Consider the following 12,895-nt stretch of genomic DNA (forward strand, 5'->3'; position numbering starts at 1 on the left):
CTTACAATTTGCCTAAATTTTTTCAATCAAAATTTTGATTCTAAACATTTTTATCCTTTGTGAACCTCCCGGCATTTGCATGCAAACCTCCTGACATTCACACAAATACGTTGTGAACATCCTGATGTCCGCATGCAAGCCTCCCAACGTTCGCACAAATATATTGTCAACCCCCCTGCCATTCACATGTAAACCTCCACGCATATTTTGTGAACCTCCTAACATTTCACACAAATATATTATGAACTTCCTGACATTCGCATGCGAACCTCTTGACAATCGCACAAATATATCACAAACATCGGGAGATTCGCATGTGAACGTCAAGAAGATCACAATATATTTATGCAAACATCAAAAAGTTTGCAACATATTTAAGAAAACATCAAGAGGTTCACAATATATACGTGCAAATGTCAAGGGGTTCACAACATATTTGTATGAATGTCATAATGTTCACATGCAAATGTCTGCAGGTTCACAAAATATTTGTGTGAATGTCAAAAATTTCTCATGTGAATGTTTGAAGGTTCACAAAGGTAAAAATATCTTTAAAAAAAATGTAAGGAATAAGAATTTTGGATATTTAGATTTTAGCAAATTGTGAGGCATTTTCAAAATCACGTCATTTTACAAAGATAGTACAGTCATTTTCAGTTTTTAGATCTTGTCTGGGGTTAAGAGCCTCTCCTCAAAGTGCAAAACAGAGTGCGACTGCTGACTGAGGAAAGTAGTGCTTTGTTAACAAGTTCTTACCCCTGCCCATTGGAGATGGTTTATATTTGGCTTTGGCATTGTGACAAAAGATGCACACCCAAAGTACCAAAATCTTCACCTCCAACTTGGAAGCCTTAAGCCAACCCATCTAACCAGGTGTGGACAATTAGAGAAAGGCATTGTTATAATCCGTACATGGTGTTCACTATAAGTATGCCGAATAGTGCATGCATTTGCATATGTGTGTGTGTGGCAGTTTGCAGTCATACGAATGCTGCAAACGGTCTAAGTGATTGATGTCTGCAATAGCATGCATGCACCAGCAAGAAAATAAACTGCAAGAATGAACAAATGAATCAGATGATTTAATATCTTTTGTACCATCATCAGCATCCTTTGACAGAATCGCCATTTTACAACAAACAACAGGTATCAGTCAAGTTCGTTGTTTCACTCTCCTTCCATTTGTGTCTGTCCCATCGGATAGCTGAGCCCACACACTGCGACACTTCCCTTGGCTGCTGCACTCCTCATCGCATCCAGCCACTGTCTTGAGAAGTTCAGACTGCAACGCCGGGCAATTCTCCTTTAGGTACTCGAACCCATCGGTCTGCATCACCGCTGCATTGGAAGTTTACACAAATTCAAGCACCCCCAAGATTTAAAGACATTGGCCACCACAAGGATTAGCAAACACTAGGAAAAGTTCAATCACAGAAACGTAACACTCGATATGTGGACTTATTTCGCATTCAATATTCAAAACATGAGCCTTACTAGACAACATTTAGCCACCCTTTAGGGCCCGTTCGAATGAAGGGCCCATTGCGTTCTAGAGACACTTGTTTGCAAAACATGAAAGTCTTCCTAGACAATATTTAGCCGCCCTTTAGGGCCCATCTGAATTACAGGCCCATTGCTTTCTGGACACACGTCCACAAAACATGAAAGCCCTCCTAGACAACATTTAGCCGCCCATCTACTTCTTTCTATTTCTGCTACAGCAATTGTTTTGCAATCAAACCAATCTAACTGTACAAAAAATCTGAAACTTATAAACCTACCACCTCAAAAGCTACTCTATGGTAATCCTTGAAAAAGGTACTCCAAGGACCAGCTTTCCATCATTAATTAGTATTATCGGTCTTAACAAAATGATGTGACTGGCTTTGCATCATTAATTAGTATTATTGGCCTTAAAGAAAAAGAATCACCAGGATAATGTGTCAACCCTTGTAACTCCCAAGCTAGGTTCATCATGTTTATGTTTTGACAGCAAAGAAAACTAGCATAACCAACAAAAACTTAAGCATATAAACCACAAAAACAAACCTGAAAGGTTTTCTGCAGCAAATTTCAAGCAAACAGCCTTTAGCTCTGTCACAGGATAATGGACTGCCAATGCAAGGATGCTAGCAACAGTATTCACTGATATGTCTTTGCATAGATAAGACTCACACATCAGCCTAAGCCGTGCCAACCCATACTTATCTGAAGCAGCTAACAATTTTGCAGCAAGTGTTTCAGACACTGAAGGTGAACAGAACAGACTTGATGATGATGATAACTCTTCCTCCATCAGAGTGTCTGTGTATATAAAATGCAGCAAAGCCTAGCCAACATAGAGAAGAAGTCAAGCGAAGATCACTCAGATACATGAAACAATAATCAAACACCACTACCTGGGTATAGCTAATAAAGAAAGAGTAGCAATGACATGAGAAAATGAAGTTGTAAAGAAAGACTTTCACCTTAAAAACCTTTGGTTCTAGATCATTGACAACAATTTCATGTGTGTCTTCCTGCAACACCTCAAAGAATTGAGCTCGGAAGACAGGGGATCGAGCAGCGAATACTAGCTTGTGGGCATGAAATTTTTCTCCAGCCACATCGAAAACAACATCTGATCCTTCCTGATTATCCAAAAGTGCACCAAAATGCTGGCCTATATCAGAATCTGGGACTTGTATCGAGTGTAAGCGAAAGCAATCCATAGCCGACACCACCACACCAACAGTACAATTAATTTTTAAGCAGTCATCCTTTAGGTAATCCGAAGTTTCAAGCATAGCACGTCTGTAGAAGCGCTTGTAACCCCTATATAAAAGAAAATTTCAGTGTCTTCGATTTAACAAAAGATTCAAAGTAATTAGTCTGCAGCACTGTCATAAAACCTAAGATTTCAATCCCTTGCATATGGACAATTGCACACATGCATGCATCTGTATTCTAACAAGGTTTCTACAAGCAACCATGTATGATAGTGTTACTATTCACAAAGAAATAATTGGGCAGAAATGGCTGACACGATAAGCACCATCCAATCAAAACAAACATTGAACACAGAAATTACTTTAATATATATATATATATATATATATATATATATCAGGTATACTTGAGTGTCGTCAGATCCAGCATCTCCTCGTGATGCTAGATGGTCCCAATTTAACTCAGAGAGCCATATCCTCACCTCATCGGCGTACTATGCTATCTCCCTCCCATGTGGAGCTACAACATCCTCTCTCCCTCCTACCCTTATCATTCCTGACCATATCAGTATTAGAATATAGATCGGATATGGATCCAGTACTGGATCCATATCCATATAGAATAGGTTCACGTGGTTGCTACATTATAATACATTACTAACCAGGGGCAATCTTGCCATTGTAAAATATTATTGTAAACCTATTTTATACTAATGATGTTTAGTGCAGCACACAGAAAAGAAGTGGCTGCCGATTCCAAGGAAATCCCCTCTCCTCTCTCCTCCACTTCTCCTTCTCGGTATTCACGATAGAACTGCCAACCCAAGCAGTTTTAACATGGTATCAGAGCAGCGATTAATCTGGGCGTAAAAGTGCATTCGTCAGGGATCGTGAAAGGATCTGCCAAGCCTTCGGCCGAGTCTTTTCCCTCATCAGCGATCGTGAAAAGGCCTACTTCACGACCTACCGTGCCTAACCTTCAGTCGAGTTCACAGACGAGCTGAGTCTCCTCTTCCTCCTCTTTAGAACAGCCGAGTTTCTCATCTTCAGAACAGCCGAGTTCCTCCTCTTCAGAACAGCCGAGTTTCAAACAGCCGAGTTCCTCCTCTTCAGTCGAGTTTCAAACAGGTCGCCTCTTCAGCCGAGTCTTCTGCTCTTCATCCCCTTCAACCGAGTTTGAAACAGGTCACGCCTGATTTCAGCCGAGTCTTCTGCTCTTCATCCCCTTCAGCCGAGTTTGAAACAGGTCACGCCTGATTCATTTCTTTCTCCCTTTTCAACGAGTCTTTTGTTCTCTTCCTTCTACTATTGAAATACTTATTTTCTATCAACTGTTTCTTCTATTTTCCTTCGCTGAGATTCCTTTCAGCTTCATTCCCATATCACGCCAACTATTTCTTTCCCACGCTGTCGTTATTTTCTGTTTTTCTTCTCCATCAATTCTGAACATCACGTTTCTGTTGGTCTGAAAATTGTTTTGTCACGACTGCTTTATTCTCTTCTACTTAACCTTTTATCTTGAATTGCTCTGTCGTTTTGTTGCTTCAGCCACTAGTGTTTTCATTTCAGTTTCAGTTTCAGTCACTAATACTTCAGGCAAGCCGTATCTTCTCGTTGTCAACCAGCTACCAATGGATACTTCAGGCAATTCGGGTCTTTCTTCCAACTTCCTTGGACAGCTAGTTTCAGAAAAATTGACTACCAACAACTACCTGACTTGGAAAAGGCAAATTGCTCCTTTTATTCGTAGTCAAGACCTTTCAGGCCACTTGGATGGATCTACTCCTATACCTCCAGAATTTATCATAACCGAAACCAAAGAAGATGGAGGATTGCCGAATACTATTCGCAATCCTGCATTTGTTTCTTGGATGAAGCGCGATCAGGCTCTTGTTGCATACATCACTTCCACATTGTCTCAAGAGATATCGATTTTCATTCCTGATGATTGCACATCCAAAGTTTTGTGGGAGGTTTTAGCTCAGACATATTCTCAGATATCAGAGGCTAAAGTGTTGTTTCTCAAACGCGAATTTTAGATGTTAAGAAAGGGGGCAATGAGGATTATTGAATTCTTAAATCAAGTTAAAAGCATTACGGACCAGTTAGCCATGGTTGGATATCCAGTATCAGACAAAGAAAAGGTGCAACAAACATTGAATGCCTTAAGATCAGAATATCATGTCCTTGTGACCTCCTTATTGTGCTTACCTACATTACTCAGTTTTGAGGAATTACGCGTCAAACTGCTTCAATACGAAATGACTCTGAAGAGCATGACTGATACTTCAGCTGGACAATCATCTACGCATGAGGTTCTTGCCACAGGGATGATAGTTGATCGAGCACGAGGAGGACGTGGCAGAGGCAGGGGAACTGCCATCCAGGGTGGACGCGGATTACTACTCACACCAAATTCCACAGCCAATTTTTCAAGGAATGTTCCCACATGCTATCAGTGTAATAAACGAGGTCACATCAAAGCCAACTGTTGGTTCAACCCGTAGAATCGAAACAGAGCGCAAAATAATAGAAATATTGCTACACCAGGAACTGCAGGTACCTTTTGGGTCAGTGATGATGCTAAGGATCTTCTCTTATTTGCGATGGCCAACTTGAACTTGAAACAGAATGATGATGGAATATGGTATGTTGACTTCGGGGCAGCGACTCATGTTACTGGCAATGCAGGTAAATTCTCTACTTTGGTTCCCTATTCTGGAAAATCTAATATTGTAACTGGAGATGGGACTCACCACCCTATTTCAAAAATAGGCAATGTCCTTAGTTTTGCTGAGTATGCGATTTAAGATGAAAGATCTTGGAAAGCTAAGGTATTTTCTTGGTGTAGAGGTGGACAGACAAGATGGAGAAATGTCATTAACTCAACACAAATACACTCTTGATCTTTTGGCCAAAGCAGGAATGACAGATTGCAAACCTGTGCCTACACCCAGTGTTGTCAATCAAAAACTCAGCATTTGTGATGGCGAGTTGTATCCTGATGCAACCAAGTATCGCAGTTTAGTGGGCATGTTACAGTATCTTACTTTTACTAGACCAGATATTGTATATTCTGTAAATCAAGTATCTCAGTTTATGCATGAACCAAAGACTGGTCATATGGATGCCGTCAAGCGTATTCTCCGATATCTAAAAGACACGGTGGGTGATGGACTCAAATATGCTCAATCTTCATGGGCAACACCGAAACAAGACATATTGGCCTATACAGATGCAGACTGGGCAGGAGACCCAGATGAAAGAAGGTCGGTTTCAGGATACTGTGTTTTCATTGGAAGCAATCTTATCTCATGGAGTAGCAGAAAACAGAAAGTTGTGGCAAGGTCTAGCACGGAGGCAGAATATAGATCTATGGCAGCTACCACAGCAGAAGTAACCTGGGTTAGGCATCTCCTTACAGAAATGGGAGAGAGTATCTCAAGTTGCTTTCAATCCTGTTCATCACGGTCGGACCAAACATATTGAGATTGACCAACATTTCATTAGACAAAAGAAAGCAGACAAAGAGATTGAACCGGTCTATGTGCCTTCAGAAGACCAAGTTGCTGATATGTTCACAAAATGTCTCACAAGTAACCGCTTTTGGTATCTGAAAAACAAGTTGCACATGGTTCAATCCCATGCACAACTTGAGGGAGGGTATTAGAATATAGATCGGATATGGATCCAGTACTGGATCCATATCCATATAGAATAGGTTCACGTGGTTGCTACATTATAATGTATTATACATTACTAACCAGGGGCAATCTTGCCATTGTAAAATATTATTGTAAACCTATTTTATACTAATGATGTTTAGTGCAGCATTGAACCTCACCGAGGACATGGCGTTGGATAGAAATGATTGGAGGAAAAGGATTCATGTGGAAGACCCAAAATGAATTTCTTTTTTGGTTCATATCGCTGACCCCAATTGTTTTGGGATGAAGGCGTAGTTGTTGTTGTTGTTGTTGTTGATGTTTAGTGCAGCACACAGAAAAGAAGTGGCTGCCGATTCCAAGGAAATCCCCTCTCCTCTCTCCTCTCTTCTCCACTCCTCCTTCTCGGTATTCACGATAGAACTGCCAACCCAAGCAGTTTTAACAATCAGTGGGTGGTCATGTCTAGAGAACCCTGCTTCTCCCTACCCTCACTTCATTCCCTCCCTTTCCATTTTCATGCTCTTCCCTCTCTTTGCTCTTGCCTCCTTTGTGAAGATGAAAAACAAGGGTTCTTGAACCAACCTCCTGGTTTCAGGCTCCATCCTACAGATGAGGAACTTGTGGTCTAGTACCTACCTATTTCATTGCTTGCTGCCTTGCTGCCACCATATCTGACATAGATATATGCAACCGTCACCCATGGGATTTTCCTGGTGAGTATCAACAATACCTTCTTTTCTGAATGGAGTTGGGCTTTCAGGTTCTCCTATTTGATGGAAAAGTATTAAATCTATTTGTGTGGTTTCTTTTCCCTTGTTGTAAGGAGAGCGAGAAATACTTTTTGCCTAGGAAAGACGCAAAGTATTCAAATGGGAACAGGTCCAACAGAGCTTGCACCTCTGGTAATTGCAGGGAAACAGAAAAAAATTGGCCAGTCCATGCATCCATAAGCCACCTAAGTTATGGGGACGAAGAAAAGTTTTACAAGGAGAAGGCTCCCAAGGAATCCGAGATTGAGTAGATCATGCACGCATGAGTACAGGCTATCAGATGCTGTGTGTCATGGGCTTCTTCAGCTCAAGCCATGTTCAACACTGGCTGGATGAACCAGACATGCCTTAAGAGTCTTTGGTAGCAAGATTGGTGGGGCGCAACATGAGTGTGAGCACTGCAATAACAAGCACACACTCATTCATGGAGTGGGGCACATTTGAATTGCAACATGGGGCACAACCTTACATCCTTCTACAAAGAAAGACCTCAACTGAAGTGATTTTTCATTGCCCTTTGTTTCATGTTTTAATGTAATGAAATATGATGTCTGCTATTGAAAACACTTTAACTGCACCACCATGATCAGTGAGGCCAAAGAGTTTGCAGAGGAAGACGGGTGTGAAGGAGAGGATCAATGCCCACAACAGTCTGGACACATTTTGTATTAACATGTATTCATCAGAGCCATGTAGATGCATCACATGAAACTTTGTCGCATTCACTCTTGAAAGGGAAGGATATGATGTGTTTATGAGTTTATGGTTACAGTGCCTGATTAGCATTATCATCCACAATTCATCCAATACCTCAAGGCTCAAAGACTTGACACAAGCTCTCCCTGTTCGTACCAGTGGTCTGTGCTGAAACCATGCAGCAAATTGCCTCTTTCATTATTCAAAATAGACATTCATCAATAGTTCACAAGAATTCAATGTTGATCCGGATATCTTAAATTCGCATTAATCAGATTAGACTGGTGAACAATATGTAATCTAGATCCTAAACCTTTCGAATGGAAGGTAGATCAGTCAACTCATACCCTATTATGGGCAGCATATCTTTGTTCCAGATCCAAATCCACATCCTAACTTCATCCACAGGCTTTTTGAAAACCTGAAATAGGGCCCAAGTCTTGGTTGTCAGTTCCTGTTATATATATATTGTTGTAATAGGTAATACCCGTTAGGGGTATTTTGGTTTTCTCAGTTTATGTAATAGGCTGTGCCCATTAGGGGCACTTTAGTCTTTCTGTATATATATATATATATATATATATATATATATATATATATATATTATTCTATCCTTTTGTTTTAGCATTAGGGGCTTTTTGGTCATAGACCATTAGAGCCGTTGGGAGCATCAGCTCTATGAGCCCTCTAATGCTTATGTTCTCTTCCCTTCTTGTTGTATGCTTGTCTCAAGCACTTCTCTATCAATAAAATTTATATTTTGTATGTGTTGCTCTTGCCCTTAATGGCTTTGTGATGCAATAACACGATGTGGACTCGGTATGCACCGATCCACGATCCAAATGGATCTTGACACCCGCGGAAGCGTATACGACGATGAATCCGAACAGGACTCTGAGAAAATGGTACTAGAATTTGATATTTTCCTAGGATGGATGCAACCTAAAATGTCATGGAAAATGACCCACAAAAGAGTGAAATATGAGAAACTGAACCAAACATTTAAAGCATGGAGTCCTGTTAGACTAGGTCAAGCAATCATAGGGGTGAAAACTGATTGATTTCAGTTGGACCCTAAATCCAACAAATTATTTTTCGGATATGGAATTATAGATATTAAAATAGATCCAAATGTGTCAAATCAGATTCAGACTTGTATGTTCAAACTCTTTTCAAAATTGGACTTGGACTCGGATCAACATTTCCTATTGAATCTATGCTAATAAATTTGATCAATTTGTGATTTTCCATCTTCCCAGCTTGGTGTTCAATGATCTGTGTATCCCTACTAACAGGATATCTATCAGATCCCACCTTGAACTCATTGGATCTCCCCATATCTTCACCCCTTCACCCCCTAATGCATGTCTATTGCTGCCACTCAGGCACAGGATAAAGATAGAATCCTTCATAGGCATTGAGGGACCTGGAAATTCTCCCAAGTTAGGTCAAAAACGTCTATGCCCAAAATGTCTGTTTCTGGAGCTCAGGCCCATAGACAACCCTAAGCAGTAGTGAAATCCCTCTGGACGCTTAGCCAGACTGGATCAATGTTCAAAATACAACCTCCCTACCAAAAAAACAGACCAGTGGAGGCAACTCAAAGTTGCAATTTCTCCATATACCATTAGCAGTGTTCAAATGAAAAACACCAAAGCAATTGTTTTAATTGTTTAAATGGTGGTAATTACGAAAGTCAAGAAATGGTTGGTAATTATCATCCACTCCATGAAGTGGGAACCAAAAAGAGTAAAACAGAACAAGAACCACTTGAAAATTCCACGAGAGCAATAAAACACAGACAGCTTCACCTCATCAGTTTTAATGCCTAGTATAGCTGTAAACAACAAATTCAAGCCTGCACAGAATCCATACAATTCTTCAAGGACAAGAAGATCCCAACATAATCATAGCACCTGTAGCAGGTAAGACGTCTAGGAAATCTTCCCTAAAAGGATAGGGACAAATAAAATAAGAAAATTGAAACCCCAAAACGTTCAAACAAATTTTCACAAAAATTACAGGATTACCCTATGAAATGCCCAACGAATCCCCCATAAGAGATGAGAGAACAAATACTTAATAGAAGAATCAAATGGAATCATAGGAACAACCACAGTGACAAACATCGTAATATTTTCAAAGATATTAATTGACCTTTTGAAAACAACAACAAAAAAAAACGTGAAAAAAAGAAACCCATGTGCAACGTCCAAAAGAATCAAGAGAACAATTTATTTGCACCGATGGTAATCTAATGCGATAATCAACTATTACAAAAACGTAATTGCACATGACGTGAATCATTTTCAAGTATAATATAAGACGAACTAACAAAATAAACAAGTCATTTCATCTAAAAAGAAACAACCACAAGGGCATACCAAACTGGGCGCCTAACGAGTTTAATAGAAACATTTAAAAGTATTAAAAAGCATAACAAGAACCCTTTGAATTCCAGAACAAAGACAAGAAATGCGCCAAATAAACCCTAGAATTCTGATAGAACAGATATCTCAACAAAAATTGGAGATAGAAACCCGTGATACCTACCACATGCTGCCGCGGTACTTCAGCGTATACGGCCCGCTCTCGAGCGACCGGTCAAAGTGGCTGTGGACCTTGTGCTTCCCCTTCCCGCTCTGGTCGACGAGCGTGAGCTCGAAGAGCGCCCTGACGTCGGTGCCCTCGCTCGCGAGCGCGATGAAGACAGAAACGTAGAGGGAGTTGTCCTCGGCATTCTTCCCGTCGGGGTAGAAGTAGATCGCCCACTGGTACCCCCCGACGATGAAATTGTCGCTCGCGATGTGGCGCCCCACGCCCATCCCCTTCGCCAGCGAGTACCCCTTGATGACGAACTTGTGAGAACCGTTGACCGTCTCCGTCACCGAGCGCGAGCTCGTCGGCGAGAGCGCGAGGCCCTCCGGCGTCCCGTCGGGCATTCTCCTTCCGGAAAGTGACCGATCTTGCGGAGGACGGAATCACAGTTTCCGGAGAGAGGCGCTCGGCATCATTCTGCAAACCCCAGCACGGCCGGAATTTCGAAATACGATTATTCCTTGGAAAATTATTCCCGGCAGGAAAATGGACCAGAAGAAGGGGAAATTAGGGTTTTCGGGAAGGAAACCACAGCGTCGGGAAGAAAACCTAGCCTCGGTTGGAGCCTACAGGAAAGGATTTTCCGGAGAAAACGGAATCCGGTGGGGGGAACTGAATTTTCGGAGACGCGTTTGGGGATTTCCCCGACGAGCGATCGGCGGAAAATTCTCCCTGTTTCTCTCGTTTGCTTCGGCTGTAATTCCTTGATATATACCCGAAATTGAGAGAATTTACGGACGCTGTCTGCAAATTTAAAAAGGTCTGTTAACTTATCAGAGGAAGGAAAATGATGGCGCTTTTACTTTCTTTTATTTATTGCTGGGAGAAGAGAAATTTGCATAAATTCACCAAACTTATTAAGGTATATAAATATAACGACGTATTACACAGACACCCCTAAACTGAGATAAACTAATTCAAATGATCCCTCGGTTGACTATTTTACCCTATATTGTTCAATGTTAAAATAATCAAATTTACCAGAAATGAAAAAAAAAAATCTCGTATGAAGTCTGTGGATCTTACTTTATTTTTAAATATTTACAAAGAGAAACAACCCCCACTTTCAAAGACCTAGTTGCGCTGGCTCAGCCTTCTGTACTTTAAGATCACTATTCTTACAACGTAAAACTCCCATTGCTCCCAAAGAGTTGCTAAGCTTTGACTTGCACAAGGGATGACACTCATGAGATTTGAACCTAGAGCTTAGGCTTCATCCCACTATGCCAAACCCCTTTTGAGCTAAATTGCTACCACAAATAAGTAAATAACTATATGTGAAAGCTATAGAGAATGAAATGAACCAAATGAAAAATGATGAAAAGTAGGAAATAAAGATTAATGAGTAAAGTTTTAATAGTTTTGTCAAGAAATAATATATATGTGTATTTTTTTTTTTCAAATAACCACGGGTTAGCTTAGCAGATTTGGACTGATGTAGTAATTTATTCCAAGAGAGCAAATTGTGAGGAGCGTATTTGTAGTTCCAATATTTTAAAAATATTAAATAATGAGACATGTTTTACCTAAATTTCTAACATTGTTCTACCATTTTGAAATTTTCAATTTTTGTGCTATGATTTGAAAATACCATGGCTTTATTACAATATTTTCATAAACTTATAAAGTCAACTTCTGATATTTTCAAAATATTAATGTGAAATCATGATGCTATTTGTTATTGACATGTTTTAGTTTTTTATATATTTTAAAATTCTTTGTATTTTAAAATATTTTTCTATAATTTATAATTCTTACATAGGCTGAAATATTTTAATACTGATTTATCACAGGATTTTCCTTTGCTAAGAAAATCCAACTAATGAGGCTGAAATGTTGATACATTCATTAATTAAACACCCAGTTTTTTTATATTTACACAGATAAACTGCCTCCTTAATCAAAGAGCTAGCCGAACTGGCTCTACGATCACTGTCCTGACAGCATAAAACATTTGTCAGTATCTAGGAATTTAAAAAAAAATGGGTTATAATTAAGATTTAAAGTAAATGGTGTGTCTCTTATCAAAGTTTTTTCCTTATGCTTTTTCCCTTCAAACTTTTGGATTCACATCACATTGTCGTATGTTTAGGCTATCAAGGTTAATAATAATAATAATAATGTTGTTGTTATTATTATTATTATTATTATAGCTTACACAAGAGAAAAAAACCCATCATCCATGGCACATTGGGAGGCCTCCCATTTGGCAAAACTATGAAACAAAGCAATTTCTGTCAACCGAGGAGTACACATAGCTTCTTCGACCTTGCAACAAGCTACGTCCTTGTGAGTTTTGAACTCATGACATTCTACCAACTTGGTAACGTTCACAAGTCGCCTTATCAGATAAGCAAAGCTCTTGTGTGCATTGTAGGAGTATTTAGATAATGCAGTTGTCTGCTTTTTTTTTTCTTTTTCACACACACACACACTATATATATATATATATATA

General features: G+C 39.8%; 1 protein-coding gene across 1 annotated transcript; it reads right to left on the reverse strand.

Moving 5' to 3' along the window:
* Window positions 1-1,064: 1,064 nt before the first annotated feature.
* Window positions 1,065-11,124, reverse strand: LOC149830703 (BTB/POZ and MATH domain-containing protein 4-like). The gene is made up of 4 exons (XM_090016712.1): window positions 10,396-11,124; window positions 2,469-2,814; window positions 2,050-2,329; window positions 1,065-1,338 (listed from the first exon to the last, which is right to left on the reverse strand). The coding sequence occupies exons 1-4, from the start codon at window positions 10,782-10,784 to the stop codon at window positions 1,154-1,156; spliced, it is 1,200 nt and encodes a 399-aa protein (XP_089872838.1). The 5' UTR covers window positions 10,785-11,124; the 3' UTR covers window positions 1,065-1,153.
* Window positions 11,125-12,895: the final 1,771 nt, after the last annotated feature.

Source organism: Nuphar pumila, chromosome 8 (genome assembly GCF_984573655.1).
Source record: "Nuphar pumila chromosome 8, dmNupPumi1.hap1.1, whole genome shotgun sequence".
In the NCBI taxonomy this organism is placed as follows: domain Eukaryota; kingdom Viridiplantae; phylum Streptophyta; class Magnoliopsida; order Nymphaeales; family Nymphaeaceae; genus Nuphar; species Nuphar pumila.